A 27,089-nucleotide genomic window follows, 5' to 3' on the forward strand; every position below is an offset into this window, starting at 1 on the left:
AAATCACAATTTTAATAGAAAGTTTAATGACAAAAATCATCACGAGATGGCACCATCACTTTGGAGGAAATCCACCACACACAGCCAGCAGCACTCAAGACTCGGACTAAAGACAATGTACACACAACAGACACACACAAGAATCCATTTCAACTCTGACCTCTGAATCTTCAGAGGTGCGTTTTCTATCTCCACCCAGCTAACCTAGCACAGAAAGCATCCGAAAATCAACCCTGCGATCTGGCCAAAATCCCAACCCTCCCCACCCCCTTTGTAGGAAAATGCAACTGGGGGCGAGGTTACCCTTGACAGAGGGAGAAAGAAAGAGAGAGAGAGAGAGAGAGAGAGAGAGAGAGAGAAAGGACATCACTGGTTACTCTTGATGCCGCAGGAACAGCTGAACCCAAAATAATCTCAGTTCAAGTAAACAAGGCCCCAGTTTAATGTTCCAATGCAGTCCTGAGTTTTCCTAGTGGGCCAGAATCAACCAAGAGGGAGGGTCACCTTTGCTATGCAATCTTCACGGTTCCATTGGGTGGGGGGCAGAAGAGAGATCTCTGCCACCGCCACCCCAAATGTAGAATTCTCATCTAGACAGGCGTGTTGAAAACAAGTAACATCTTCTAGAGCTCAGCTTATGTAAACGAGGCCTCAAGGCCTGCTGCACACAAGGGAAGACGGCTGGTTAAGGCACTCCTGGAAATCTGGGGCACCCTCATCTTGGTGAAAACAGGGCCATCACCACCCTACGTTTTCGGCCACACTGCATCCTCCGGGACTGGAGACTCTCAACACGGCAGAGCGGCTCCTGAGGAAGGGAAAAGTCTGGCTCCTCCGTAGCGAATTTGGCGCCAAGGTTTCATGGGAAGAAATGGTTGGTGGGCTGGCAAGATGGCTGCTTCAGAGGCCTTCTTGGTGACTAGGCCTGCCTGTTGCAGCCAAATGGAAGCCACCTGAAACCATCTTCATATGAGACTCGCACACAGGTCAAGAGCAGCTGGCCAGGCAAGTTAGCGGAGGGTGCAGGAACTCCCATTAGCTCAGTTGTGCATGCAGAAGGTCCCAGGTTCAGATCTGATTTCAAATCCAGCTGGAGACAACCACTCCACTTGAAACCCTGGACAGCCTCTGCCAGTCAGTGTGGACAATACTGGGCTAAAGGGACCGATGCTCAATACAAGGCAAGGCAACTCCCTAGGCTTCCAACTCACCCCTCCAGAAGGGGATCCACAGCTTCTGCATGGAGAGGCGGGCACCGAGGGGGGGGGGTTGTCCTGAGCCATCTTCCACATGGCAGCCGCAGAAGAAGAGTTTGGATTTGATATCCCGCTTTATCAATACCCTAAGGAGTCTCAAAGCAGCTAACAATCTCTTTTTCCCTTCCTCCCCCACAACAAACACTCTGTGAGGTGAGTGGGGCTGAGAGACTTCAGAGAAGTGTGACTGGCCCAAGGTCACCCAGCAGCTGCATGTGGAGGAGCAGGGAAGCCAGATTACAAGTCTACCACTCTTAACCACTACACCGCACTGAATAAACACACCTTCACCTGATGGGTCACGCTTGCAGGAAGGCAGGCGTTTTAGACAGAGCCAGGAAAGAGGTCCCAATGCGGAGGAATGGCAGGGAATTGCAACTCCCCGTCAGCCAAAGGCCAGAGGCGATGGGAGTTGTAGTCCAGCAACACCAGAAGGGCCCATAATTTCTGCATATCTGCTGAGGGCGGTTCAGGGTTCAATCCCTGCCATTTCCAGTTAAAAGGAACCCTGCAGAAGACATCCCCCCAAGATCTTGGGAGATACACCCCAAGGTCAGAATGCACAGCGCCAAGCTAGACAAGCCCCCTTGTCAATATTAAGACAGCTCCTTCTGTAAGGTGGCTGCCACCAACTTAGATGGCTTTCAAAGAGGATGAGGCAATAATTCGTGGAAGGTAAGGCTGTCAGTGACTGCCAACCACATGGGCTAGCTAGCTTATTCCTCTGCTGTGAGAGGCGACAGGCCCTCGAATGCTGAGAATCGCTGTTGCGCTTGTGTCGTTCTTGCGGGCTTCCTGTAGGCGTCTGATTGGCCGCTATGGGAACAGGATGCTAGGCTGATCCAATAGGGCCCATCTTACCTCCTTAGTCCCACCCACTTTTCCCCGCAACAGGGCAATCCTCTCATACGATCCAACACTTTCAACACACTTTTTATAAAAGGCAAAGCGTGCTATGGCTGCGCTGCGCATTTGGCACTCCTGTTTCTCTCCCGCCGTCAGTAAACTTGGAAAAAAGAAAACGCGTTTACATGGATGCTCGCCCCTCAAACGGTGTGAGGAGAGAGGTGTCCGGTTCTCAGGCCATGAGGCAAAAGGAAAAACACAGTGAGGGGTCAGGAAGGCGTTCCCTCAGCCCGTCCCAAAGACAACAGGAAATGGATCCACCTTTTAGTGTTGTCGGCTGAGGTTGTTTGTTACCTGAACAGCTTTCTTTCCTGCGTCCTGCAACACACCCGAACAGGAGGGACAGGGATGTTGCCTAGCCCACCCTCAGACCTTTTTTGTAGAAAGTCCAAACACCAGCTCAACCCCCAAGCACCCAGCTGGTGCTTTGAAAAAAAAGGAAGGAAGGAAGGAAAAAAGCAGGCACTGCGGTGACGTTCCCAGCCAGAGTCGCCAAGAAGGCCGTGAAGAAGACCCAAGCGGGGCTCAGACTTTATCGCACCCGGCTGAAACGGAACAGGAGGAAGACAGCAGAAGGGAGAGGCAGCTTTTTCAGGCGTCCTGCAGGTCTGGAATGTCAGAGAGGATCATGGGAGACCCGAGCTGCAGTTCCTGCTGGAGGGATTCCATGTCGGCGGGGTTCATGCGATGGACTTCCAGCCAGTCGGCGAGGAGGGAGGCCGAGAGCGGGGCAGAGTCCCCTTGACTAAGGCAGGAGGAGGAAAGAGGGGAACAGGTGAAGGACAAGACAATGGGCGAAGGACAAGACAAGGCAGCTGACCAAAAGTGTACCATTTTGCATAATGCTGAGGGCTATTCATGCAGGAAGGAGGGGATACAAAACAGTGTAGCCCTGAGCAGTGTAGCGCCCTCTTTGGGGTGCCTGGAGCACAACCCTTTTTGGTGCTTGGGAGATGCCGTAGGACAGGGTTTCTCCATCCCTAACTGGAAAAAACAGTGGTCAGGGAGTCCAAAAACAGCTGGAGACCTATGTCTGGGAGATCCTGCTCTAGGACAATGTTCTTCAACCTTGCGCCTGCAAAAGAAAAATGTTGCCGGACTACAACTCCCATCGCCCCTGACCACTGGTAAAGGACGATGGGATCTGTAGTCCAAAAACATCCAGAGGCTAAATTAAGATCAGGGCTTCCCAAACTTTGATCTGCATGTAAATACACAATTTTTAAAAATCATACACTAACTAGCATGGTGCATTGCAATTGCTACAACCGGCAGGAAAATTGTTAATAGGTCCACCAAGACCCTCAGCAATTTTCAAGTGGTCCATGGAGTAAAAAGCTTGGGGCCTGCCAATTTAGAGCCCCCGAATAGTCAGGGCACCATCCCTTTTCCTTTGATTGCCTCTTTAAAAGTTTGGAATTTCTATATGTGTTGGAGCACCCTCTATAGGAGGGAAGGGGAATTTGCAGTTCTGCAGGCGTCATTTGACTAAAGCTCCCATCATCCCTGATCACTGGGCCATACTGGCTGGGGCTGAGACGGGAGGAGGAGACTGCAGAGAAGCAGAACGAATTTGTCTTCACAGCTGAAGATACAGGGCAGATCCCAGGGCCTGTACTAGCTTTTGCAGGAGGGGAATCCCATCAGCAGGAAGGCTCTAGAGAGCAAAAGCACTTCTTTTATTCCTCTAGAAAAGTCACACTTTGTTAACTGCTGTTAAGGAAAGAACACAGGGGCAGGATACTGGGCAAAATCCATATATTTCAGGTTACTATCCTACGAATCCAAATGAGGCAAGTTGCACTGATTTTGGTCAGAGAAGGGGATGCTGAGAGAGGCCTTGGCTGGGGGGGCGGGGTATAAATAAAAATTATTATTATTATTATTATTATTATTATTATTATTATTATTATTATTTCTATATGCAGAGGAAGTCTGGAGTACTGGAAAGTGTAAGCAATACGCACTGTCTGTAGCTAGGAAAAAAGTCTGAAGTGACTAATAATGTATCATTCCAGAGCTCACAAGTGACAAGACTTCTAAGCTTTAATTTAAACCACAGAGTTATCCATCTTAGAATTCCAAAGCTAAAGGTCCCTTCGCTTTAGCTCTCAGCTGCCTGGCCCTCAGTGATGTCAGAGCAGGTAAGCCAATGGTAGCTGACCAATCTGTGGCCACACCCCCACAGCTCCAAGGTCTTGAGGGAATAGGTTGTGAGCATGCTAGTGAACATCTGTAAGCAAATGGCCCATAACTCTGTTCCACTTACAAGCCCAGGCAAGCAACTCTTACCTCTCTCTGTTCTCCCCAACCATGTCGAAAGATTGGTTCAGAAATTCTTCCAGGTCAAATCCAACCCCATAGCCAGCTCCACTGCCTTTTGGGGTGCCAGAGAAAACAGGGGGCAAGAGGTCTTCCACCTGGAATCAAGAAAACAGTGGATTCATTCCTTGTGCAGAGATCAGCTTATCGCAGGTCGTCATCAGGAACCAGCAGAGATCAGTGGACAATATACACAGTAGTAGTCAATTTTAAGTTTTACGCAGAGTACACCCCCTGAAATTAAAGACTAGCATGACTAAGTTAAGTCCACTAATTTCAAATGGGTCTGCTTGGAGTAAACTTTAGCTGAATACCATCCACAATCCCCTCTGCCAGGCTACATAGAGCCGACAATATTTTTAGTTTATTTTTATCACATATGTATACGGCTCTACATCTGTAAATCTCAGGGCAGTACGCAACATAAAGCTACAATATAAAAAACACAGAATGCATAAAAACAACCATACAAACCAGGGTCCAAATCCAGATAATTTAGTTGTGCTTAAGATCCATTGAAATAAAATCAAACAGGGAAAGTTATCTGCGGCGATTAAATACTATTAATACTAAATAGTATTAATTTAGTCAACACCAGTCTTCTATGGATCTAGGCTACAGAGAATTTCGTTAGTGCAAAACGTTGGCAGCATGAAGATAAATTCAACAGTGTTAATAAGTTTTGATGGGAGCAATAATGGAATTCTGGATGGTTTTGTTTATATAAAATACGCAGGGATTTATGCTATGCAAAATGAACCATGGAAAGAGAAGAAGGGAAGTCATTGGTATTTTAAGGTTGTTTAAATGAATGTTCTAAATTGTAACACAGAAAATGTAATAATAAAAAAGTAATAAACAAGAGAGAGAAAGAGAGAATTTAGTTAGTGCAGCAGCAAGAGGGCGACTGGCATGGATCAAATGAGCTCTTGAGGGGCTGCCTGGAAAAAAGTCAGCTGGCCATGACCTCGTTGCCAAGTGACCCCAGCTTCTCCAAACACCAAAAACAAAAAGGATATCCCCCCCCCCATTTCTCTAGAGAGCAACTAGCAAGAGCTTCCCCTTCAGCATACAGAAAAAGGCATCACCTGGGATTTAGACAACTGCTGTGTCACCACGTTGATATCCGGAGGCTCTGACGGCAGTCCTGGAGCCATGTGGGGCTGGGCGGGTCCCCCGGCTTCGTCCCCAACCAAACCCTGCGGCGGCAGCTCAGGCTTGCCCCCCACCTCTGCCAGAAACAGGGGCTGCTCCGCACCGGCCCTGGGTCCGTAGCTCACAGCTTGTTCCGGAAGAGTACCGCTAGGGGGCGCCACCTCCGGCTGAGTCACCGGCAGCTGCCCGGCCACAGCCCAGTTTTCAGGTGCCTGGGAGACGCCGCTCCAGGCGCTGAGGGCCGCCACGCCATAAGGCCCCTGGAAGATCTGCCCGGAGGTGTACTTGACGCCTAGGAGGCACTCCGGTTTTGGGGGGGCGGCTTTTGGACACGCCGGGGCAGTGACCAAGAAGGGGGCCGGCTGCGCTGGGAAGAAGTGGACCACGTTGGCGCCGGAGCCCTGGACAGGGGCCAGCTCTGCCCCCACAGGCACGAGAGTCAGCTTGGGCCCACACAAGCCAGGCACCCTCTTGTCTGGGAAGGCGAGGAAGTCGGCAGGCGCGCCGCCGGAAGGGGTCGTGGGGACGTGGCTGGCAGGGGGCGGCTGAGGCGGCAAGGGGTTGGCAGGAGGGGCCTGAGGCAGGATGTGGGCGGCTGCGTTCGCCTGAAGCGGGACAGCAGACCCGTTCTGGAGCAGCTTGTTCTGGTTACGGTCCACCATCTTGGTCCACCTTTCCAGAAGGTTCCGGTCGTTCTCGGTCAGCATTCCCTTCCGCTCCCGCTCCTTCTCCTTCTTCTGCTTCTCACGCTCCTTGGCTCGCTCCTGGCGCCGCTTACGCTTCTCCTCACGTTCACGCTGGCGCTCCTTTGCCGTGACCGGTCTGCGGATATCCGGCGTCTCGGGCACCGTAGAGGGCGTATCTGCGGAAGAAAGGGAGAGATTGCGGGAAGTGGATAAACACCCAGCCTTTACTGTTGCCCTGCATTATGCAGCCGCTACGTCTATGCTCAGTGATTCAGTTTCACCTGCGTATCATAGAATTCCAGATTTGGAAGGGATCCTGAGGGTCATCTAGTCCAACCCCCTGCAATGCAAGAATATGCAGGTGGCTTGAATGGGAATCGAAACCACAACCTTGCCATTATCAGCACCACACCGTAACCAGCTGAGCTAACTTTCCATGCTAGGAAGCTTATGCTTGTGGAAAATGACTAAATTTGTGAATTCCACCAATAGTCCAGCTCTGCAGGAATCGCTTCATACAGGGCACATCTTTGGAAATATCCCACAGGTCACCAAGCCTACCCTTCCCTTCATGACAGGAGCTGCAGTCCACAACATCTGGAGAGTGTTAAGCAGGGGGAAAGTGGCTTAGAGGGTCCTGCTGCCCATCAGCCTCTCCCTTTCTCTGCCTCCCAAAACAATTGGGAAGACTCCGCTCTCATAGGGGAACATTTCCCCCACAAATGTGAAGATCTGGTTTTCATCTTGGGGTTTCCCCAGAAACATCTGGCTAAGCCTGGTGGAAACAGGGTGGGTGACAGATGAGATCAGGGACGGGGACTGTGTAGTCTTTGGGTATTGCTGAACTACAAGTTCCATCAGCCCCAATTAGAGTGGCGAAATCCTCCAGTCCATTGAGGGCTACCTTTGTAGGTGACCCAAAAACTACAACTAATCCAAAATGCAGCAGCTAGACTGGTGACTGGGAGTGGCTGCAGAGACCACATAACACCGGTCCTGAAAGATCTACATTGGCTCCCAGTACATTTCCAAGCACAATTCAAAGTGTTGGTGCTGACCTTTAAAGCCCTAAATGGCCTCGGCCCAGTATACCTGAAGGAGCGTCTCCACCCCCATCGTTCAGCCCGGACACTGAGATCTAGCGCCGAGGGCCTTCTGGCGGTTCCCTCATTGCGAGAAGTAAGGTTGCAGGGAACCAGGCAGAGGGCCTTCTCGGTAGTGGCGCCCGCCCTATGGAATGCCCTCCCTTCAGATATGAAGGAAATAAGCAGCTAGCTATCTTATCTTTAAAAGACATCTGAAGGCAGCCCTATATTGAGAAGTTTTTAATGTTTGATGTTTTATTTTGTTTTTAATCTGCTGGGAGCCACCCAGAGTGACTGGAGAAACCAGGCAGGTATAAATAAATTATTATTATTATTATTATTATTATTATTATTATTATTATTATTATCCCCTCACATTGCTACCTTGCACCAAACTGCTGCCTTGAAAGCCTTGGGAAATGGACGTAGCACCGAGATAAAGCCTTGCATGCAGAGGGTTGCAGGTTCAATTCCCAGCATCTCCAGGCAGGGCTGCAAATGTACCGTTAGAAACCCTGCAAAGCCGCTGCCAATCAGCAGAGCTAATCTTGACCTAGATGGACCAATGGCGTGGCTCGATATACGTCAGCTTCCTTTGCTCCAAACCCTTACCTCTGGCCTTGTGCCGGAGAGTCGATGACAAAATGGCCGCCCGGAGGGCAGCCTTGGTGTCGTCCGAGATAGCGCCTTCCCGCTTAGGCGGAATGGCGGCCGGAGCGCCCTCTTCAGCCTTCACCTCTGGCTGCACAACGGCCGACGGCACCGGCGGAGAGGTGAGGTCAATGGTCTCCGTCAGCAAGTATGGCCCGGGAGAGGCCATGGCAAAGTCTCCGTCTCCAGCCCGAGGTGAGCCGGCGCTGGGCATGTCGACGTCACGGCAGCAGAGGAGCAATGCCTGGCCGCCTCCGCCAACGACCGCCTGCTTCAGCGCCGGCTTGAAGCTGATCTGCCGCCGAATGCCCTCCCGGCGCTCGTGGAAGTCGTTGATCTCGGCCACAATGGCCTCCTTGATCTGCTCCTTGGTGAGTACCCGCTTGTCGAAGTCGAAGTCGAAAGCCGGGACGCAGTCGGGCTCGTCGTCCGGGTCGTGGTACTTGGCCAGGAAGGGGTAGTTGAGCGCCTCCACCACGGAGATCCGCTCGCGGGGGTCGAAGCGCAGCATCTTGGAGAGCAAGGCCAAGGCCTTGCGGTCGGCGTTCTGGTAGAGGCTCTCCCAAGGCACCGGCTGGCGCGACGGCAGGCTCTGGACGTAGGCGCGCACGCGGTCGGCCCCGATAGAGTGGACCACTTTGGCCGGAGGGGTTCCCAGGACCGTGATGATCAGCTGCAGCTGGTGGATGTAGTTCTTCCCCGGGAACAGCTGCTTCCGCCCCAGCATCTCGGCGAAGATGCACCCGACCGACCACATGTCGATGGCTTCGGTGTACTCGTGGAGAGAGAGCATCAGCTCCGGGGCCCGGTACCAGCGCGTGGCCACGTACTCGGTCATGAAGTACTTGTACTCGTCGGGCTTGGTGCAGAGGCCGCGGGCCATGCCGAAGTCGCCGATCTTGAGCTCGCAGTTCTCATTGATCAGGAGGTTGCTGGGCTTCAGGTCCCGGTGGATGACATTGGCCGAGTGGATGTACTTGAGGCCCCGGAGGAGCTGGTAGAGGAAGTAGCGCACGTGCTCCAAGGTGAGGGGCTGAGAGGAGTGGATGATCTGGTGCAGGTCACTCTCCATCAGGTCCAGCACAACGTACCTGGCCAAGGGAAGAGCAGGCGTGGTCCGTCAAGGAGAGAACCTGAATATTGCTCCACCACAATATTCACTGGGGGCGCCTTTTGGCCAGACTGCCTCTCTCTCTTTCTCTATCTCACTCACTCACTCTTTTCATATCTTTTTTTAATATAAAATTTATGTATTTGGTTTTTCAAATTAAAATTTTACAGAGATATATCAAACGTAAATCATAAAAACAAGATTCCAAAGAATCTCCTGGACTTACTTACTCCCCTTTGTGGGTCCTATTATTAATCCTTTCCTCCCACATCTTTTAAGATAATCCAAATCCTTTACCACTTCCATTATTTACAAAATTCCTTTTCATATCATTTTTATTAAGTCTCCAAAAATGTTTCAAAGCGTTTATCAACATTTTAAAAAAACATACAAAGTTTCTTCTTGACTTCCCACCTCTTCTTTCCCGATGTTTGTTTTTTATTCCTTTTTATTAGCTGTTTTGTAGCGCATCTATTTGTATTGTCTAAACCCTGCTACCTTTAAATCTTTCAATAATCTACTGCTTATATTTCAAATCCTGCAAGCGACTTATTTTTTCCTATTATGATTTTATTGTAATTTTACTGGTGTTAGCCGCCCTGAGCTCTGCTCTGGCTGGGGAGGGCAGCGTAAAAATAAAATTTATTATTATTATTATTATTATTATTATGGTGATAATTTGATAGATCAGTGGTCTCCATTCTTCCTTAAACACTTCATCATTATGCCCTCTTGATTTGGCAGTTAATTTTGCCATTTCAGCCTAGTCCATAGTAATGAGGATACTGGGAGGAAACTGAGATTTATTTATTTTTAAGGGCCACCACCCTTTATCCAGGAAAAGAATAGCACTTACACAGATTTGAATTCCGCATAAGGCACAGAGGGCTTAAGGATGTCCTTGATGGCGATGATGTTGTCATGCTTGAAATGTTTGAGGATCTTCAGTTCGCGCAAAGTGCGCTTGGCGTTCATCACCACATCAAAAGCATTGGGGATTTTCTTGATCGCCACTTGCTGGCCTGGCAAGGGAAGAGCGTTAAATCAGAAAGGGATACGTCTCATGCATCCGGACGCGTCACTCACCTGCTCTTTCTTTTTTTTCTTTTTTTAAAGTTTTTTATTAAATTTTACAAAATATAGAAAAAATACAAAGACAAGGACAAGAAGAAAATAAAAACACAAAATACATACTACAAAATACAACAATACACACATTAAGCATAAAAATACAAAATACAAAAATACGTACATTAGAAACTAATAGTAAAAAGAAAAAGGACATATAAGAAAAACACAAAAATTCCTTCTTTCTTAATTTTAGATCTTAAATTCACATATTCTCCTGACTTCCTCGCGTCCCCCGTTCTTGTATCCCTTTTCAAAGTTGGTTCAGCAAATTCATAGCCCATTAATTTATCTGTTGTTGGTTTAATCTTAGATTTTATCTTGTTACTAGAACCCCCACAATTCATTTCAATGTCATCAACATTCAGAACACTCACCTGCTCTTTCCCTCCTTCCCCTGGAGTGCATTATGGTATTTCTCCCCCTCGCAACAACCCTGTGAGGAAAGCTAAGCTAAATGCACCTGATGTCTCCCACTAAGGTTTAAAACCAGCCCCCTCTGCTTCACACCCTGAGGCAAATTAGATGTGAAGGGGCAGCCCAGTTTACTTTGACATGTGATTGTCTTGTTCACGTATGGCATGTGAAGAATTGAGAACTCTCTTTTATGGGGGGAACATCCTTTGATTTTTCAATTTGTAAAAATTCATTTCTAATAACAGTTTACAGAAAAAATAAATAAAAATTAGTTTAAACATGGCAAGCTGCTACAATTGTAAATGAAGAAATATTTATTTTCTATCCCACATTCCCTTGCAAAAGTAGCTCAAGGTGGTGAACATGGTTCTCCCCCTCCTTTAATCCTCATTTAATAATTTAATCCCCACAACAGCCCTGTGAGGTCGGTCAGGCTGAGAGGCAGAGACTGGCCCAAGGTCCCCCAGGGAGCTTCATGGCTGAACCCTGCTCTCTCCCAGGTCCTGGTCTGACACCACACGATGGGAAACAGCTATGCAATTTACCGAGTTGATAACATACCAAGAGGAAAGCGATGTGTGGCATATGATCACAAAGGGTACTGTTACAGTTCAGTTTTTAACATCAATGGGTGCATCACCACCACCCCCAAACTCTGTTTTTATTCCCAGCCAGGCTCCAATGAGTCGAGCCAGAGAGAAAAGAAATCCCTGGGGCATCACAGCGCAGAGCAGCCAATCGGGACAAGGCCCCAAAGCCTCAATAGTCACCTGGGGGACTCAATCCGGCCTTACTGGGCAAGGCCAAAGGCTTACCCCAGTCAGACAGTGAACAACCAGCTGTCTAGAGAACCAGAACCTGAGCACAGGAGCATTCTTTCCACTTGTGATTCCCATTAGCTGGTATTCAGAGGCAGACCGCCTCCAACAGTGGAGGAACAACATAGCCCCTGTGGAGAGACTTATTTGCATCCATCCATTTGCAGGGGCCCCACCTCTGCGCACAGTTAGAGACCAAACAACGGCATCCTCTCAGCTTCCATCCAGCCCTGGCGCTTTCCTCCCTCCCTTACCTGTGTCCTTGCGGCGTGCCGAGCTCACCACGCCGTAAGCGCCGGTGCCAATCGTCTCAATGACCTCATATTCGTCCCCCACCTCAAAGGTGACGTCGAAGGAGCGCGCCTTCAAGATGGCCAGGTTCTTGGCTGCCACCGTGGCCTGGTGAGCCGGCTCCGGCTTGGCTTGGGCCTGAGACGCTTCCTCGCCGTCGTCTTCGATCGGTGGCTCCGCCATGGTCTGTGAGCTCCTGTCAGAAAAGGCGAAATGTGTTTAAGGAAGGACCACCACACTCCTTAGCAAGGGGCACCATCCACCATCCCCCTTCTCCACCACATGAGATACAGCAGACAGTTAAAATAATTAATAATAATAATAATAATAATAATAATTGTGCCCCTCCCCATTTGACTGGGTTGCCCACTCTGGGCGGCTTCGAGGTGTTGGCACGCAGTTTCCAGGAAGAATCTCATTCAGCTCCTTCATTGCACAGCTTTTGACACACAGTGAAAGTATTTACTGATTAACATTTGTTTATTAAAAAATACTGCTATACAGCCTGCCTCATCAATTCTGGAGGCCATGTACAGCAATGTCCAAGTGGGTACAAAAACATTATAATATGGGGCAGTGGGGTGTTCGTGTGTGTGTGTAAGACTAGGGCACAGTTAAAATGGTAAGGCACCAGCAAAGGCCGCAGACATTAAAAACATTTAAAGCAGACATTGGCAGTCCTGAGGTCATTCAGGAAGATGGGAACGATATCACTTTGATAAATAAATTTGATAGACAGAAAAAGATCTGTGTTTTTAAAAAGACACCTGGAGATGACTAATGTGTGCGTTTGTCAAGGGAATGGTAGTCCCACAGTGCAGGAATCACCACAGGAAAAGTCCTTCTGCTATGACTGTTTACTGCACTTCCATGGCAGTGATGCAACCAGGAGGGACTCATCAGTTGATCATAATGATCATGTGGGGCAGAGGTGGGGAAGCTCCAGCCCACAAGCCTAATTAGGCCCGGAATGGGTCACAATTTGGTCCCAAGGCCATCCCCACCCCCACCCTCCTATCACACACTTGACATTGTAAGTAATTTCAGGTGTGCAGCAGGTAAGGACACAACAATCGGATATTAGCACAACCCCTTTGAAGTTTGGCAGGGGGTACCTCCACTCACTCATCAAGGTTGTGCGGGGATTAATCCAGTTCCTCACTCCTGGTGTAGGAAAACAGGGAGAAAGTTATCCTGGCCCCAAGATATTTAGGGCTTTCTAGGTCCATACCAAAATATCAAACATGACCCAGTAGCTTGGGGGCAGCCAGTATAACTGCTTTAAGCGTGATATAATATGTACAGTAATAATATTTCCCAGTAAGTAGCCAAGTGGCTGCATTTTATATCAGTTACAGCTTCCAGACCAGCCTAAAAAACAGTCCCAGACAGAGCGTGTTAGTGATACTGAGAGGCTTTGTTTTTTAAAATATGCTGCTCACGTTATGTGTTCCAAACGTTTTAATCAGCATTTAACCGTTTTATATTTTTCCAACTCAGGGTCCTTGAGGAACAGAAAGAAGAACTAGATTTCAAATATATTGGCATGTGCCAAGGTTACTTAGAGATATCAGCTACCCAATGTGGTTTATTTCCCCCACCCCCGGGCAAGTTGACTTTAATTGCTATAGCTGTCACCTAGGCAAAATATATTAAGACAAGACAACAGTACAGTGATTTGAAAGACAGACAGCAGGGAATAATGTGTGGAAGGCAAACAAACAATGGCAGCTGCCATTCTTTTTAATTTCATGGGACAGAGAAAAACGATTAGGGGGGCAGGTTGGGGGGAAATGCCAGCCGGGTGTGGGATAAGCGAGGAAGGGGGACATTATGGGATGGTCAGAGCAAAGACATTATTCCCCCACCCGACATGTGGTGGAATGCTGCGAATGGGGAAAGGTAAAGATGCCAAGGAGAGCATCTTAGCCCATCACAAGCCCCAACCCACCGGAAAGTAAATGGGAATGGAGGCTATTATGGGATAGAGAGGAAGAGAAAGGGGCTGCCCCTCCATATCTCCCTACAAACCAGCTGCGATAAGGATCCATCAGAAGCGAGCAGAAGTTGGGGTTGGAGATGTCAGTAAGGAAGAATAGGGAATATTATGGAATAGAAAAGGAGGGGCTGTCTTCCGCCATGCAGTGGGTGGAGGGGAGGGCGGAGAGAAGGGGAGATCTGAGTGAGGGGGGGGCGTGCATTTCGAGGCTTTTGGTCCTGGGGGGGGGGCGGAAAGGGGAAAGAGGAGGCGTATCGAGCGGAAGAAAGGAGGAGGAGGAGAATAACAATAGTAGTAATTTTATTATTTATACTTCTCATGGGGAGAAAGAAGCATTGTAAAGGCAGGAAGGGATCTTGCTCTGGAAAGGCTGAACCCTGAACGCCTTCGCCGTGATTCTTAATGGAGGGGGGCGGAAAGAAGGGAGGGGGGCAATGAAAGGTGCTCGCTCACCTGCCAGAATGCAAGGGGAGGCGCAGCAGCCCTCCGGCAGACTTGGGCGGTTCCCTCTCCGGTCCGCCACTCCCTCGCCCTGGCCGCCGACACCTCCTTCTTACCTCGCCTCCCCCAGAGTGCCCGGATGTCACCACTCCGAACCCGCCTTGGCCAATCAGAACGTGGGAGGGCGTGGCCTCACCCGGCGAAGATCTAAGCGGCGGCTCGTCCCAAAAAAAAAAAAGGAAAATCCCGCCTCGCTCACTCCAATGAGCCAATCGCAGAGCGGCAGAGAGAGGGAGATTGGGGGAACCAAATGGCGGGGGCGGAGCCAAAGCTCTCCTCGCACCTGGAAGCAGCTGCATTGGCAGGAATCAGAAAAGGCGTCGCTCTATTTGCTGCGGATTTTGGGAGCGACACGAGGACCTTTGCTTTCTGCGTGGGGAAGAAAAGCCGCTCCTAAGTCCATTGGCGGTGCAGTAATGGGGAAAAACTTCACCGGTTGGACTTCTGCCTGTCCGGCAGGTGTTGGCAGCTTTTCCAGGGACTATGCGGAGCCACTCGGGGCAGCAGGGCAGGGAAAGCCCCGGTGCAGGTCTGCGAGGCACCAAATCTTGCCATTCTGCTTCCCCAACTGAACTGCCTACGTGTTTAATAATAATAATAATAATAATAATAATAATAATAATAATAATAATAATAAATAAAAATTTATACCCCGCCCATCTGACTGGGTTTCCCCAGCCACTCTGGGTGGCTCCCAACAGAATATTAAAATACAATAATTCATCAAATACTAAAAGCTTCCCTAAACAGGGCTACCTTCAGATGTCCTCTAAAAGTCAGATAGTTGTTTATTTCTTTGACATCTGGTGGGAGTACATTCCACAGGGCGGGGTGCCACTATCAAGAAGGCCCTATGCCTGGTTCCAATGACAGAATAGCTGTGCTATCCGTGGCTGTTTCTTCCTAATGGTTCCCTGCCTCACTGCCAGGTGTGACTATAATAATCTCAACAAATCATCTCAAGGTTATAGGTGTGTGGTTTTTTTTAAATATTCATGTAAACTGATTATCACTGACCGTATTTTCAGCTCCCACCTTACCATTTTCTCTCTTACAGTATCTACCAGTTTAAGATTTCCCTTCAGGCATAGGATGAAGTGGCCTTGAACCCATGAAAGCCTATCTATGAATCTTACTAGTCTTTCAGGCGACACAAGATGTCACCTCCCCTGGGATGAGGGATGGACTGTGAAACCGCTCTGCGAATTATAGCTTTGCGAGGGCAACAGGGAGTCTCCTACCAACCTACAGCACTCTTAAATGACAGTTCCCAGGACACTTTGGGGGAAAGCCAGGACTTTAGAGCAGTTTGCTGCTTTAAATGCAATAGTCTGGAGAAGGCCTGCATTACTGATTGAGCCTCTGCAGTGAGAGTGACTGAATGACCCAACTCAGTAGAATTAGCCACTCCCAACTGGAAAAATGGAAGCAACGTCATCCTCCTCGGGTGGAAGCTTTGAGCTCACAGGAAGCCTAGAATTTATTAACTTGCCACAGTCAAGAAAATCTACCGTTCCTGCCCCACTGAAGCTTTGGAACAGCTTTTGTTGTTGCTGCTTAATTCCCTGAAGCAGTGGTTTCCAACCAGTGTGCCGTGGCACCTTGGGGTGCCTTGAATGATGATTGGGGTGCCACAAGCAACACTGGCCTCTATCCCTCTTTCCTTTCCTCCCTCCTGATGCCCTCTCATGTCTCTGCTTACCAAAGGCTTGTGCGGCTGTTTGATGCAGCAGCCCTGGCTACAAGCTCCCCAGGCAAATGGTACCTCTGGGGTTGGCCAGGGGTTGCCTCACATGCCCCTGTGGGGCAGTTTGAGGAGGCACCTCTCCTTGAGGCAAGGGGGGCAGCTCAGAGGCCAGGGACGGCAGCTACGACTGCCCAGAGGACTCCCAAGGAGAGGGGAGGGGAGAGGAGGCTGAGGGAACACTCCACAAGGAAGGGTGTTTGAAAAGGGGTGCGAGGCTGCCAGCTCTGCGGGCAAGGGGTGGCATAACTCAGCTCCTGAGCCCCACAGGAGTGCCGCAGAAAGAATGCAGTGGGTCGATTGTTTTTGTATGCCACAACTGCAGCTAGAATTTTGTTAGCTAAGAACTGGAAAACACAAGAAGTCCCAACAGTGGAGGAATGGCAGATGAAAATGATAGACTTTTCGGAGCTAGCCAACCTGACTGGAAGAGTCCGCAACCAGAAGGAGGAGGAGTACCAGAAGGAATGGATGAAATTGAAAGACTATTTAGTTAAATATGTTAAGATAACTTAAATGGAAAAAATTGCAAATATCAGATAGGCTTAGGATTTAAATATGTGATGTTTGAGAATAAATGTTTAAAGTTAAATGAAAAGAAAGAACGATGTTAAGTGATTAAGTTAATTTGATGAGAAATTTGGTTTTGAGAAACTGTTACAAAGATATATACTGAAACTCAGCCAGAGGGATTAGAGGAAGTCACCTAACAATGTTATGAAGACTGGATTAAGTACAGTTAAGATGTTTGTTTGTTTGTTTGTTTGTTTAAAAATTTTGGAAAATCAATTTGAAAAAAAAGAAAGAATGCAGTGGGCCAAGGGAGCCATGGACTCAAAAAAGTTGAAAAACTCCGCCCTAAAGGCTCATGACACAATTGCAGAGCCAAACACAGGATTCATGTTTTTCAAATATATTTTTAGCTGCTTTCTTCAAACAAGAAAGAAATAACTCTCACACGGGTTTGCACAGACATTCTCAACCTCTTACTGAATACATAAACAAGGAGATTATTTGATGTTATCTGCAGAACCAAAGCAAAAGCGTTATCAGCTCGAGGGGTGCGAGGTAGAGAAGGGGTTCTTGAGGACATTACACACAGTCCAATTCTAAACTTCATTTTTCCAGAGTTAACCTCCTTGGATTCCGATCTCTAAGGGGGTCCCTGGCATTCTGACACAAAGGTAGGAGGACAATACTTAAAACATTTCAAAAGGCAGTGACGGAAGACAGAAATTTTGGTTTCTCTCTACAGTTCGAAAGGGTAAAATGGAGCTGAAGAAGTCTGAAAGGAAGGAGAGAGGAACTGAACCCAGCAGGGTTGCCTTGTAGTGGAATTCAATAGCAGTTAGGGCCCACAAGCAAATCCCAAATCTGGAAGGAGGGTATGGGCAAGATCTTGTGTGCTGGGTATTTAGGGTTGTATCCGAGGCTGGTCTTACACGGTGAAGACCCACTGAAATTACTGACTCTTAAGTTAGTAGTGTCCATTAACCTCACTGGGCCTTCTCTGAGTCGGACAGGATACACCCCTTAACCCCTGCATTGTAGCCCAGCTTTACCCAAAGTGCCCTGGTACCCTCCAGATGTTTTGGGACTACAATTCCCATCAGCAACAGCCAGCAGGGGCAACAGTAGAGGATGACATGGAATTGTAGTCCAAAACACCTAGAAGGTGCCATGTTGGGGAAAACTAAGGCCCGGGGGTCGGATCCGGCCCAATCGCCTTCTAAATCTGGCCCACGGACGGTTCGGGAATCAGCCTGTTTTTACATGAGTAGAATGTGTGCTTTTATTTAAAATGCATCTGTGGGTTATTTGTGGGGCATAGGAATTCATTTATTCCCCCCCCCAAAAAAAATATATATATAGTCCTGCCCCCCACAAGGTCTGAGGGACAGTGGACTGGCCCCCTGCTGAAAAAGTTTGCTGACCCCTGTGTTAGCCTTTACCCAACCTTTTATGACCAACACGCCCTCTACCGAGCATACGTTTAACATCAGGTAATTGAAAAGCACTCTTCCCCACCCCACAAAATCACTAACCCAAAAGGTACAGAGGGTTCACAGCTGCCTGCCTCTGGCCAGGAACACAGAGGAGCTGGTTGTGGTGATGCAGCCACACACTTTGGGGAGCCCCTCCAGGAATTCTGCACGTGCTCTTTATCCTTAGAATATCGCTGCGGCATTCAGGCGGGGCTAATAACAGTGTGTGAGGGGGTTATTGTCTTCGTTTGTTTTTTATTGTACGTATTATTGTGTTTTTATATTGCAAACCGCCCTGTGATCATAGAATCATGGAAGGAAACCTGGGCAGGAGGGAGTGTCACTGAATCCAAACCCCAGCAGTGCAGGAAACAAGGCTCAAACCCGCAACCCTGGGATTAAGAGTCTTATGCTCTACCGACTGAACTATGACCTCCAGGTGAAAGGCGGTACAGAAATCTAAGGAATAATAAACCATTCTCAGATATTCACCTTGCTCTGACTCCTTATCCCACCCACAACCCACAACTTTCCACCCCTGCAGGATTCCTTCATACGCCCTCCGGGCTCCCCGAATCGGCTTGCACCCCATCAGCCCCTCTGGGAGACCCGGGCAACAGGCGATGCACCCGCCGGTGAGAGTCCAAGTGCCCCTTCTTGCCAAAGCAGCGCCCACAGTCCACGCACTCGTAGGGCCTCTCGCCCGTGTGCAGCCTCTGGTGCTCCATGAGATGCGTGCTTTGGGTGTAGCTCTTCCCGCAGTCGCCGCAGACGTAGGGGCGCTCGTGGGTGTGCACCCGCCGGTGGCGCGACAGGTTGGAGCTGCGCCCGAAGGCCTTGCCGCAGTCCCCGCAGGCGTAGGGTCGCTCGCCGCTGTGCACCCGCCCGTGGGCCAGCAGGTCGGAGCTCTGCCCAAAGGTCTGCCCGCACACCTCGCACTTGTAGGCTTGCTGAGCCGTGGGGAGGTGCGATCGGCGGTGCCGGGCCAGTGTGGCGGCCTCGGCGAAGGACTTGCCGCAGAAGCTGCAGACATAGGGCCGTTCGCCGCGGTGCGTGGCCCCGTGCTGCTCCAGGTCAGCCAGGTCCACAAAGCGCTTCCCGCACTCCCCGCAGCGGTGGGGCCGCACACTGCCTTCGGCATGGGTGACGTAGTGGCGGGCCAGGTCGGGCCGGCGGGCAAAGCGGCGGCCGCACAGCGAGCAGGCGAAAGGGCGCTCGCCCAGGTGGTTCCTGCGGTGCTGCAGGAGGTTGGAGCTGGTGCTGAACTGGCGGCCGCAGTCGGGGCAGCTGTATGGCTTCTCCCCCGTGTGCGTCCGGAGGTGCTGGACGAGGGTGGGCCGGCCGGCGAAGGCTTTGCCGCAGTACTGGCAGGAGAAGGGGCGCTGCCCTGAGTGGACCTGGCGGTGGTTGGCCAGGGCAGAGTTCTGCCGGAAGGTCTGGCCGCACTCGGCGCAGCGGTACGGCCGCTCCTCGGTGTGGATGCGCCGGTGCTGGTTCAAGGTGGTACGATGCCCAAATGCCTGGCCGCAGTCGGGGCAGGAAAACGGCCGCCCGTTGACGTGGATCAGCTGGTGCTTGGTCAGGACGGATAGGTCGGCGTAGGCCTTGCCGCACTCCCCGCACACGTAGGGCCTCTCGCTCGTGTGCAGGGCCCGCTGGTGGCGGACGAGGGCCGAGCGGACTCCGAAGGCCTTGCCGCACTCGCCACAGACGTACGGGCGCTCGCCCCGGTGGGCCCGGAGGTGGCGGACGAGGGCCGAGGACTGCCGGAAGCGCCGCCCGCACTCTGTGCAAGCGTACGGGAGCTCTCCGGTGTGGATAAGGCAGTGGCGGACGAGGGCAGAGTGGCTGGCCAAGCTGCGGCCGCACTCGCTGCAGATGTGGCGAGGCTTGGAAGGCCGCTGCTCGGCTACCAGCGCCTGCACCGGGACAGCCCAGCCGCTGAACGCCTCCTCGTCGGAGCCGTTCCCAGAAAGAGAGCCCTGCTGAGAGTGGATTTCTTCCTGCTCCTCGCCACTGGATCCCTCCCTGGCCAGAGAACCCTCCTGGTAAACGACGGCCTCCGATTGCCCCGCAAGGTCCACTCCCCCCAGGTGAGCTGCTCCCCAGCAAGGGATCTCTTCGGACTCCTCCCCATTGGATCCCTCAGCTTCAAGGGTCATCTCAGATTCAACCCCAAGAGAGGATGCACCCTCATAACCAACGGTCCCAGTTTCCTCCTCAGAATCCTCCCTTCCCAGAGCTGCCTCTGGACACAGGAGCAGTTGGGCTTCTTCGCGACTTTCTCTGTGGTAAGCTGTTTGCTCAGATTCTTCTGCAGCAAACTCATCGCCCGGCAGAGAACCCTTTGGATAAACAAACACCTCTGTGTCTTCCCCAATCTCCCCTATGACTTCCTCCACCTGGGCAGAGGGCTCCTCGACATCCTCTAAGTCAGACACACTCCCAACATCTCCTTGCTCCTCCACGAAGACCACGGAGCTGCTCTCAGAGGCTTCCTCCTGATCACGGTCTCCATGATCGTCCAAGCTGCCTTCCAGCCACGGCAGGTTCTCCCACTTGGCTTGGCTGTTCCTCTCCAGGAGCTCGTCCTTGGAGGACACTCTCGAAAAGCAAGATTCTTCTGGGGACAGAGAGCGTGATCCCTGAAACCTCTGCTGACGGCGATCCATTTCTTGCTGGGGATGGTACTCCTCATCCTCACTTACAATCCCAATTCGTCCTGGAGGGAGGCTGAGGGGGGGGAGGAGGAGGGGAGAGAGAGAGAGAGAGAGAGAGAGAGAGAGAGAGATATGAGCACAGCTTAGGAATACAGTGGTACCTCAGGTTACATACGCTTCAGGTTACAGACTCCGCTACCCCAGAAATAGTACCTCGGGTTGAGAACTTTGTTTCAGGATGAGAACAGAAATCGCACGGCGGCGGCACGGTGGCAGCGGGAGGCCCCATTAGCTAAAGTGGTACCCAAGGTTAAGAATAGTTTCAGGTTAAGAACAGACCTCCGGAACGAATTAAGTTTGTAACCCGAGGTACCACTGTACTAAAATACATTAAAGTCTTCCTAAGCAGTTGCACTATGTAATTCCCTCACAACAGGGTAAGTACAGAGTCCTCACTCATCAGGAATTTGGGGAAGGGCTTCCAGATCAGAGGCTGAGGTTTGATGCCCTCACGCTCAGCTTGTTGGTTTTCTGGGAATCATCTATCTGACCATCACCAAAAACAGGATAACTGATTTGATGGACCACTGCTCTGATCTAGCAGGGCTCTCCTTTCTGCAACGAGCTTAGCTACCTTTGAGTACAAATACGCCTATTACTGTAGTTCTGTCCAGTGAGCTTGGTGGGTGATCAAGCACTTGACAAACGGCCTGGATCTATTATCCTCGGTGGTGCCAGCCTTTGGAATGCAGCACCCACCAGCATTCGGAGGGGCAGGCAGAAAAATGTGGGTTTTTTTGCAGTTTGAGTGTGGGCAGAGGAAGAACTGTGTGTTGACTGAAGGTGAAGGAAAACTTTCTTTATTCGAGAACCTGAGATCAGAGGCTGTGGTGCCTGTTTTAATGAACCTGCTTGCAAAATGCACTGTTTGCATAACCTTAAGCAAAACAGACACCCAAAAGGTAAGACACCGTAAACCTCCAGTACTCCCTTCTCTTGTGCAAAGGAAATTAAAACTGCTATACTCACTTAACTGAGAGTAAGACCAACTATAAAATCAGTAAGGTTCACTTCCAAGTATAGGATTGCACTGTTAAGTCCTGTACAGCTGTCTTTGCTTGGGGGAAACAGGGCAAAATGTAACATTACCAGTGGGAGCCACAACAAAATGTTGCAGTTTAGGAGAACCCTTTTCCAGTGTGTGAGTCAAGCCAGCCAAGCCATCATTTGCTATGCTCCATTCCGTTTCCCCTCACTTGTTTTTCTCCCTCTCTTATTGAATCATAGAGCTGAAATCTCAGCCGCCATTCTGTGGCCATTTAGCACACTGAGCTATTTCCCACACCTTAGGCTTCTTTTTAATGTACTTTTACAAACTTGGGGGTGGTGTTTCTCCAAACCTGCTGATATTTCCCCTGTTCTGAGTTGTTGTTGTTGTGACTTCAATAAGCAATAGCAATCAAAGTCAGGACTTGCAGGGGGAGAAGAATCAGTGGCGCTGTTTCCTCACAGACTTCCAACATGCACAGCTCCTCACATTATCCTGCTAATAGGCAAGAACTCTCTCAATCTCACACACAAAGACCTTGCAAAGAACCTTGCAGGATCAAACAAAGCACCCGCGTAGTCTTGCACCCAGTTCCCCACACTGGACAAGATCTTACTGGGAAGCCCAGAAGCAAGACATGGGCAATGACACATGCAAACGCACAAACACAAACACACCACCATTTGCCTCCCGGCAACTCATATTCAGAGGTGAGGTTACAGGGAACCAGGCAGAGGGCCTTCTCGGTACTGGCACCCATCCTGTGGAATGCCCTCCCATCAGATGTCAATGAAATAAACAACTATCTGACTTTTAGAAGACATCTGAAGGCAGCCCTGTTTAGGGAAGTTTTTAATGTTTGATGTTTTATTGTGGGTTTTTTATTCTGTTGGGAGCTGCCCAGAGTGGCTAGGGAAACCCAGCCAGATGGGCGGGGTATAAATGAATTATTATTATCATTATCATTATCATCATTATTATTCAGAGGTATCCTACGTCTAAACAAGCCCATTCAGTTTAGCAATGGCTACCTCCCTTTCTCCAATCCCAACAGCAACTACTGAATTGACATTCTGGGAGCTGTAGATAGTTAGCGAAGCTGAGCGTTATCTGGAGATCTCTATACCCGCGGCTGAGCTACAATTCCCACCCAGGGCAGTTTAACAATCAATCCGTCTCCGCTGGAGCTCTGGAAATTGCAGCTTTGGGAGGGGAACAGGGGTCTCCTATCAACTTTCAGCACCTTAACAAACTACAGCTCCCAGGAGTCTTTGGGGGAAAGCCATGACTACTTAAATTGGTATATCTGGGCTTGAAAGGTATGTTGGGGATGTGGCCCAACACCTCCCTTTGTTCTCAAGTTAGCTTGTACAGATGAATGCAGCTTGGGGCAGCCTAGCTTGCATCCTTCCATAGCATTAGAATGTTTGTACTGTAATGCTCGTTTTGTGTGTATTTTAAGATATCTTATTGTTTAATAAAGTTTATTTTTTAAAAAGAGGAATGCAAAAAAAGGAAGTGTACTCAATAGATGGAATGCACACGTCAAAAGCCTTGTCACCCAAAAATGGAAATCCATAGCACACAAGAGACCATCTATAACGAAACAGCAAAACACTCATACACAACGGACTCCCTAAACCACAGACCCAAAGTAATTCTGGCATTATTATTATATTTTGCATTAAACCAATCCGAAATCCAACATTTGGAAAACCTCCCCAAATATGGTGAATACCATTTTGGAGGCGAGCTTCCAGAACGATTTAACTCCTCCCCGAGGTATTTTGCTACCCATGCCTTATTTTATTTGCAATTAAGGTCGTATGGATAAAATAAAAGACTCATTAACCATAACGGGATTGTGATTCATATAAACAACACAGACCCGTTATTTTTTTTAATGGAAAAAAAACCCAATTTAACCTTTCGCTAAAATCTTCGCCGTTCACGAATTCCCACGATAGCACTTACCCAACTCGGTTTCAAATCCATCCAATCTTTCGGAATAAATGCAACGAAAAAGAAAAGGGAAAGTGGCGGAGATGTGGGTTTTTTTATTTTTTCAAAGTAAGAGATCCAAAACCATCAGCAAACAAACCGAGATGGAAATAGCCAGCTTCTTCTGTGGAGTCCGTTTCCTTTGCAAGGGAGCCTGGGAAACGAAATGATAAAAAGAGCATTCTGGGAGTTGTAGTTTCCTTTTTAACCTTCCCCCTTAAAGAAACAAGCTATTTTATCATTCGTTACATTTATTAAAAATAAATTTATTATTGAATGTTCAAAAAGTACATAATTATATGGGCACTGAACATGGTGAGATGTAAATAAAAGAGAGAGAAAGAAAAAGAGAAACAGCACCAGTGTAGAAGGGAAAATAAGGTGGGAAGGGGGGGGGACCCCAAACTATAAGTTGTTATTGTACTTCACCAGATCTTAACCTATTACAGTATTTGTAAGAATGGGTTCCAATTAATTGCATTTTTTAATTTTCATTTTCCTATGCAGCAGGAAGTCCTTTTTAGCCATTGCAAAAGATGAGGCTGAAATAATGAAGATTTCTGAAACCTTTTATTTTTTATAATTAAAAAAAAAACCACCATAGCTGCTTGCTTCCTTTATGCAGCAGCACTGAAACCCTGAAGAGTTACAGCCCATCAGAATAGACAGCACTGACCAATGGTTTGGCTGCAGACTTCTCACAAAATTACAATTCCTGGAATCCCTTGCTGGGGAATCAGTAGGCTGGAAGTCGCTGCATGGTCCCTTGCAGAGCACCAGGTATCCTAGGTTTCCTGTGGCTTCATGCCTTCACAGCTTTGTATTGTAGCAGGAACCCCACCCCCCACCCCAATCATTCTGTTTGTACAAACTTCACACACACTCACACTCACACATTACATACACCACATTTCTGTTATAAATTCATAGAAAAATCAACCATACATCGGATTTGCACTGTTCCATTTTTATTTTACTCCATATGACAAGGACTATCAAAGGGGGGCTTGATTCTGGTCAGCCATAATCCCTTCACCATCCCAGCACATCCACAGGAACCCTGCCCAGTTGCTATGTCAACCCTGATAATCCCAGACAGAAGACAATCAAAATCACAAAGAACTTGCATATGGTAGTGGATTCAGCATGGACTGAAACAAAGGACAATAATCAGATCTTCCCTGGGGGGGGGCAGGAAACTGCAAACTCCCCTTTGTCTCCTGGAAGTGACTCATGGGCAGGGGGAAAGGAGGAACCAGCCAGGTGACAGGACACTCAGGTTACCACCACAACTCCTCCCTCAACCCCTCCTTTCTGTAATGTATGCATGATGTCAACCCCTTCTGTAATGAATGCATGATGTCAACCCCTCCTTTCTGTAATGTATGCATGATGTTTCTGGGGGTGGGCTTGACCTGGAGGGTGGGAATTTCAGAAGTTTTTATAAGGTCTTGCAGACCATCTTTCTGGGTCTTTCCTCTCTCTTGCTAGTGAGGGGAACACCCTGTTGCAACAGTTCAATAAAGGCCAAGCCTACAGGCTGCTGTTTTGCTCCAAGTTATCCTGGTTGGTGTCTTTGTTTTTGTCCAAGGGAGCCCTCGGATTTTTCCGGTAACAGTATTGCGGAACCTAGATTGTAACAGGTTTGTATGGAGAAAACACAGGAATATTCCTGTTCTGTACATCCCTGAGCACCTCCTGCTCTGAGCTTGAGTATCCTGAACCGCCTTGCGATTCTCTGCATGGTGCAAGGCAGCCAAGCCTCCTGGCTGAAGTGTATATAAATCAGATCCTTTTCAGACACCTGAAGGCAGCCCTGTTTAGGGAAGTTTTTAATGCTTGATGTTTTATCGTGTTTTAAATATTCTGTTGGGAGCTGCCCAGAGCGGCTGGGGAGGCCTGGGGTATAAGTAATACATTGTTGTTGTTGTTGTTGTTGGTTGGTTGGGTAGTGTTCTCGAAGCTACCAGCATGAGTTTGACCAAACTGTGGGAGGCAGTGGAAGACAGGAGTGCCTGGTGTGCTCTGGTCCATGGGGTCACAAAGAGTCAGACACAATTAAACGACTAAACATTATTATTATTATTATTCCCTGTTTTCCCCAGTCTGTTCCTGAGATCTCCATAAAGCCTTTAAGCTGAATCACCGCCTTGGGTGAACTGCCGGGGATCTGTCACCAGGAATCACTGGCCGACCGCAGCCGCAAGGCCGCGCACACAGAGCAGACCTCATGGCCACCCAGAGCCACATCAAAATGGGGCAGCCCCAAGGAAATGGGACTACTACACCACACGAATCGAGTTTTTCCTCCCAGCCAACCAAGTGGCCGAGCCTGAACTGAAGCAGGCCACACTGCTCAGTGTGTGTGGACCTGCCACGTTCGAGATCACCCAGGGTCTGTTAGCCCCAGCCCAGCTGACCAAGACTCCATTTGACGCAATAATGGAGAAGCTGAGGACACACTTCGCTCCTCAGCTGTCGGAGATCGCCTGCCGGCATGCCTTCTACAGACGGGACCAGGCCCCATGTGAATCCATAGGGGCCTTTGTTGTGGCCTTGCGGCAGGCCACCTACCACTACAACTTCAGTGATCTGCACGTAATGCTCCATGACCGTCTTGTGTGTGGCCTGAGGGACAAGGAGCTACAGCGGCGCCTTTTAGCCATGAAGGACCTGACCTTCCAGGTTGCTCCGCCTCATGGCGGAGACAGCCAACAAGATGGGGAGAGGGGTTTGCCAAGCACACAGCCTACCCTTGGCCCAGAAGGCCGAGGCTGTGCACTCGAAGATTCTTGACAGCGAGGAAGACGAGGAGGCCCCGAGACTGCGCACTGGCTCGTCCAAGCATTCTGGCCAACAGAGAGGTGCAGGGGTGCCTTGCGCCAGTTGCGGGGGCCCGCATGAACAGCCATCATGCCATTTCCGCAATGCCCAGTGCCAGGCGAAAGAGCAGCTTGAACTCACATATACTTCAGTTCCAACTCTACAATTCTATGATTTTCTATGTATTAATTAGTTGAGATTCCTGTTTTACAGGATGTTGGACTAAATGACCCTCAGGGTCCCTTCCAACTCTGCAATTCTATGATTCTGTGTGTTGCATTGTATGATATTTGCATTGACATTTAGCGTTTGTATGGCAATACAATAAAAGGAGGGGGATAAAGTTGGGGTTGCAAAGGATCTTTCTTTGCTGCCATAATTTGAACTTTGAACACCATAGGATATCAGGTTTGGTCCAGCTCTCTGTTCCCTCCCCTGTTCCAGCCTGATGAACAGCTCTGTGGAATTGAAAAGCTTGTGCACAATTTCACATTTTTGTTGG

At 49.3% G+C, this 27,089-nt stretch overlaps 2 protein-coding genes across 4 annotated transcripts; both read right to left on the bottom strand.

Annotated features, from left to right (window-relative positions):
• Positions 1 to 1,541: 1,541 nt before the first annotated feature.
• Positions 1,542 to 14,401, bottom strand: MAPK7 (mitogen-activated protein kinase 7). Its single transcript, XM_082195715.1, has 7 exons — positions 14,279 to 14,401; positions 11,790 to 12,022; positions 10,029 to 10,194; positions 8,023 to 9,152; positions 5,573 to 6,501; positions 4,455 to 4,582; positions 1,542 to 2,907 (listed from the first exon to the last, which is right to left on the bottom strand). The coding sequence occupies exons 2-7, from the start codon at positions 12,007 to 12,009 to the stop codon at positions 2,754 to 2,756; spliced, it is 2,727 nt and encodes a 908-aa protein (XP_082051841.1). The 5' UTR covers positions 12,010 to 12,022; positions 14,279 to 14,401; the 3' UTR covers positions 1,542 to 2,753.
• A 2,566-nt stretch (positions 14,402 to 16,967) lies between these two features.
• LOC309517122 (uncharacterized protein) lies at positions 16,968 to 24,583 on the bottom strand. Of its 3 annotated transcripts, none has more exons than XM_082196186.1 (2): positions 23,738 to 24,583; positions 16,968 to 20,777 (listed from the first exon to the last, which is right to left on the bottom strand). In XM_082196186.1, exon 2 carries the CDS (start codon positions 20,725 to 20,727, stop codon positions 18,607 to 18,609), a length of 2,121 nt encoding a protein of 706 aa, XP_082052312.1. In that variant the 5' UTR covers positions 20,728 to 20,777; positions 23,738 to 24,583; the 3' UTR covers positions 16,968 to 18,606. The 3 variants fall into 3 exon arrangements, with proteins under 3 accessions (XP_082052312.1, XP_082052311.1, XP_082052313.1); XM_082196185.1 differs by having other exon boundaries at positions 16,968 to 20,788; positions 23,738 to 24,582; XM_082196187.1 differs by lacking the exon at positions 23,738 to 24,583 and adding an exon at positions 22,116 to 22,697.
• Between the last annotated feature and the right edge of the window lie 2,506 nt (positions 24,584 to 27,089).

The sequence above is a fragment of the Podarcis vaucheri genome (genome assembly GCF_965113315.1).
Source record: "Podarcis vaucheri genome assembly, chromosome: 13".
Classification (NCBI taxonomy): Eukaryota; Metazoa; Chordata; class Lepidosauria; order Squamata; family Lacertidae; genus Podarcis; species Podarcis vaucheri.

Bases quoted from the DNA above. Each gene is read 5' to 3' on its own strand.
- LOC309517122 (XM_082196186.1), bottom strand. From the start codon at position 20,727: ATGGATCGCCGTCAGCAGAGGTTTCAGGGATCACGCTCTCTGTCCCCA.
- MAPK7 (XM_082195715.1), bottom strand. From the start codon at position 12,009: ATGGCGGAGCCACCGATCGAAGACGACGGCGAGGAAGCGTCTCAGGCC. The intron at 9,153-10,028 runs GTAAGTGCTATT...TCCCTTGGCCAG, and splicing joins TATGCGGAATTCAAATCTGT to GTACGTTGTGCTGGACCTGA. The intron at 4,583-5,572 runs GTGATGCCTTTT...TCTTGATTCCAG, and splicing joins AGCAGTTGTCTAAATCCCAG to GTGGAAGACCTCTTGCCCCC.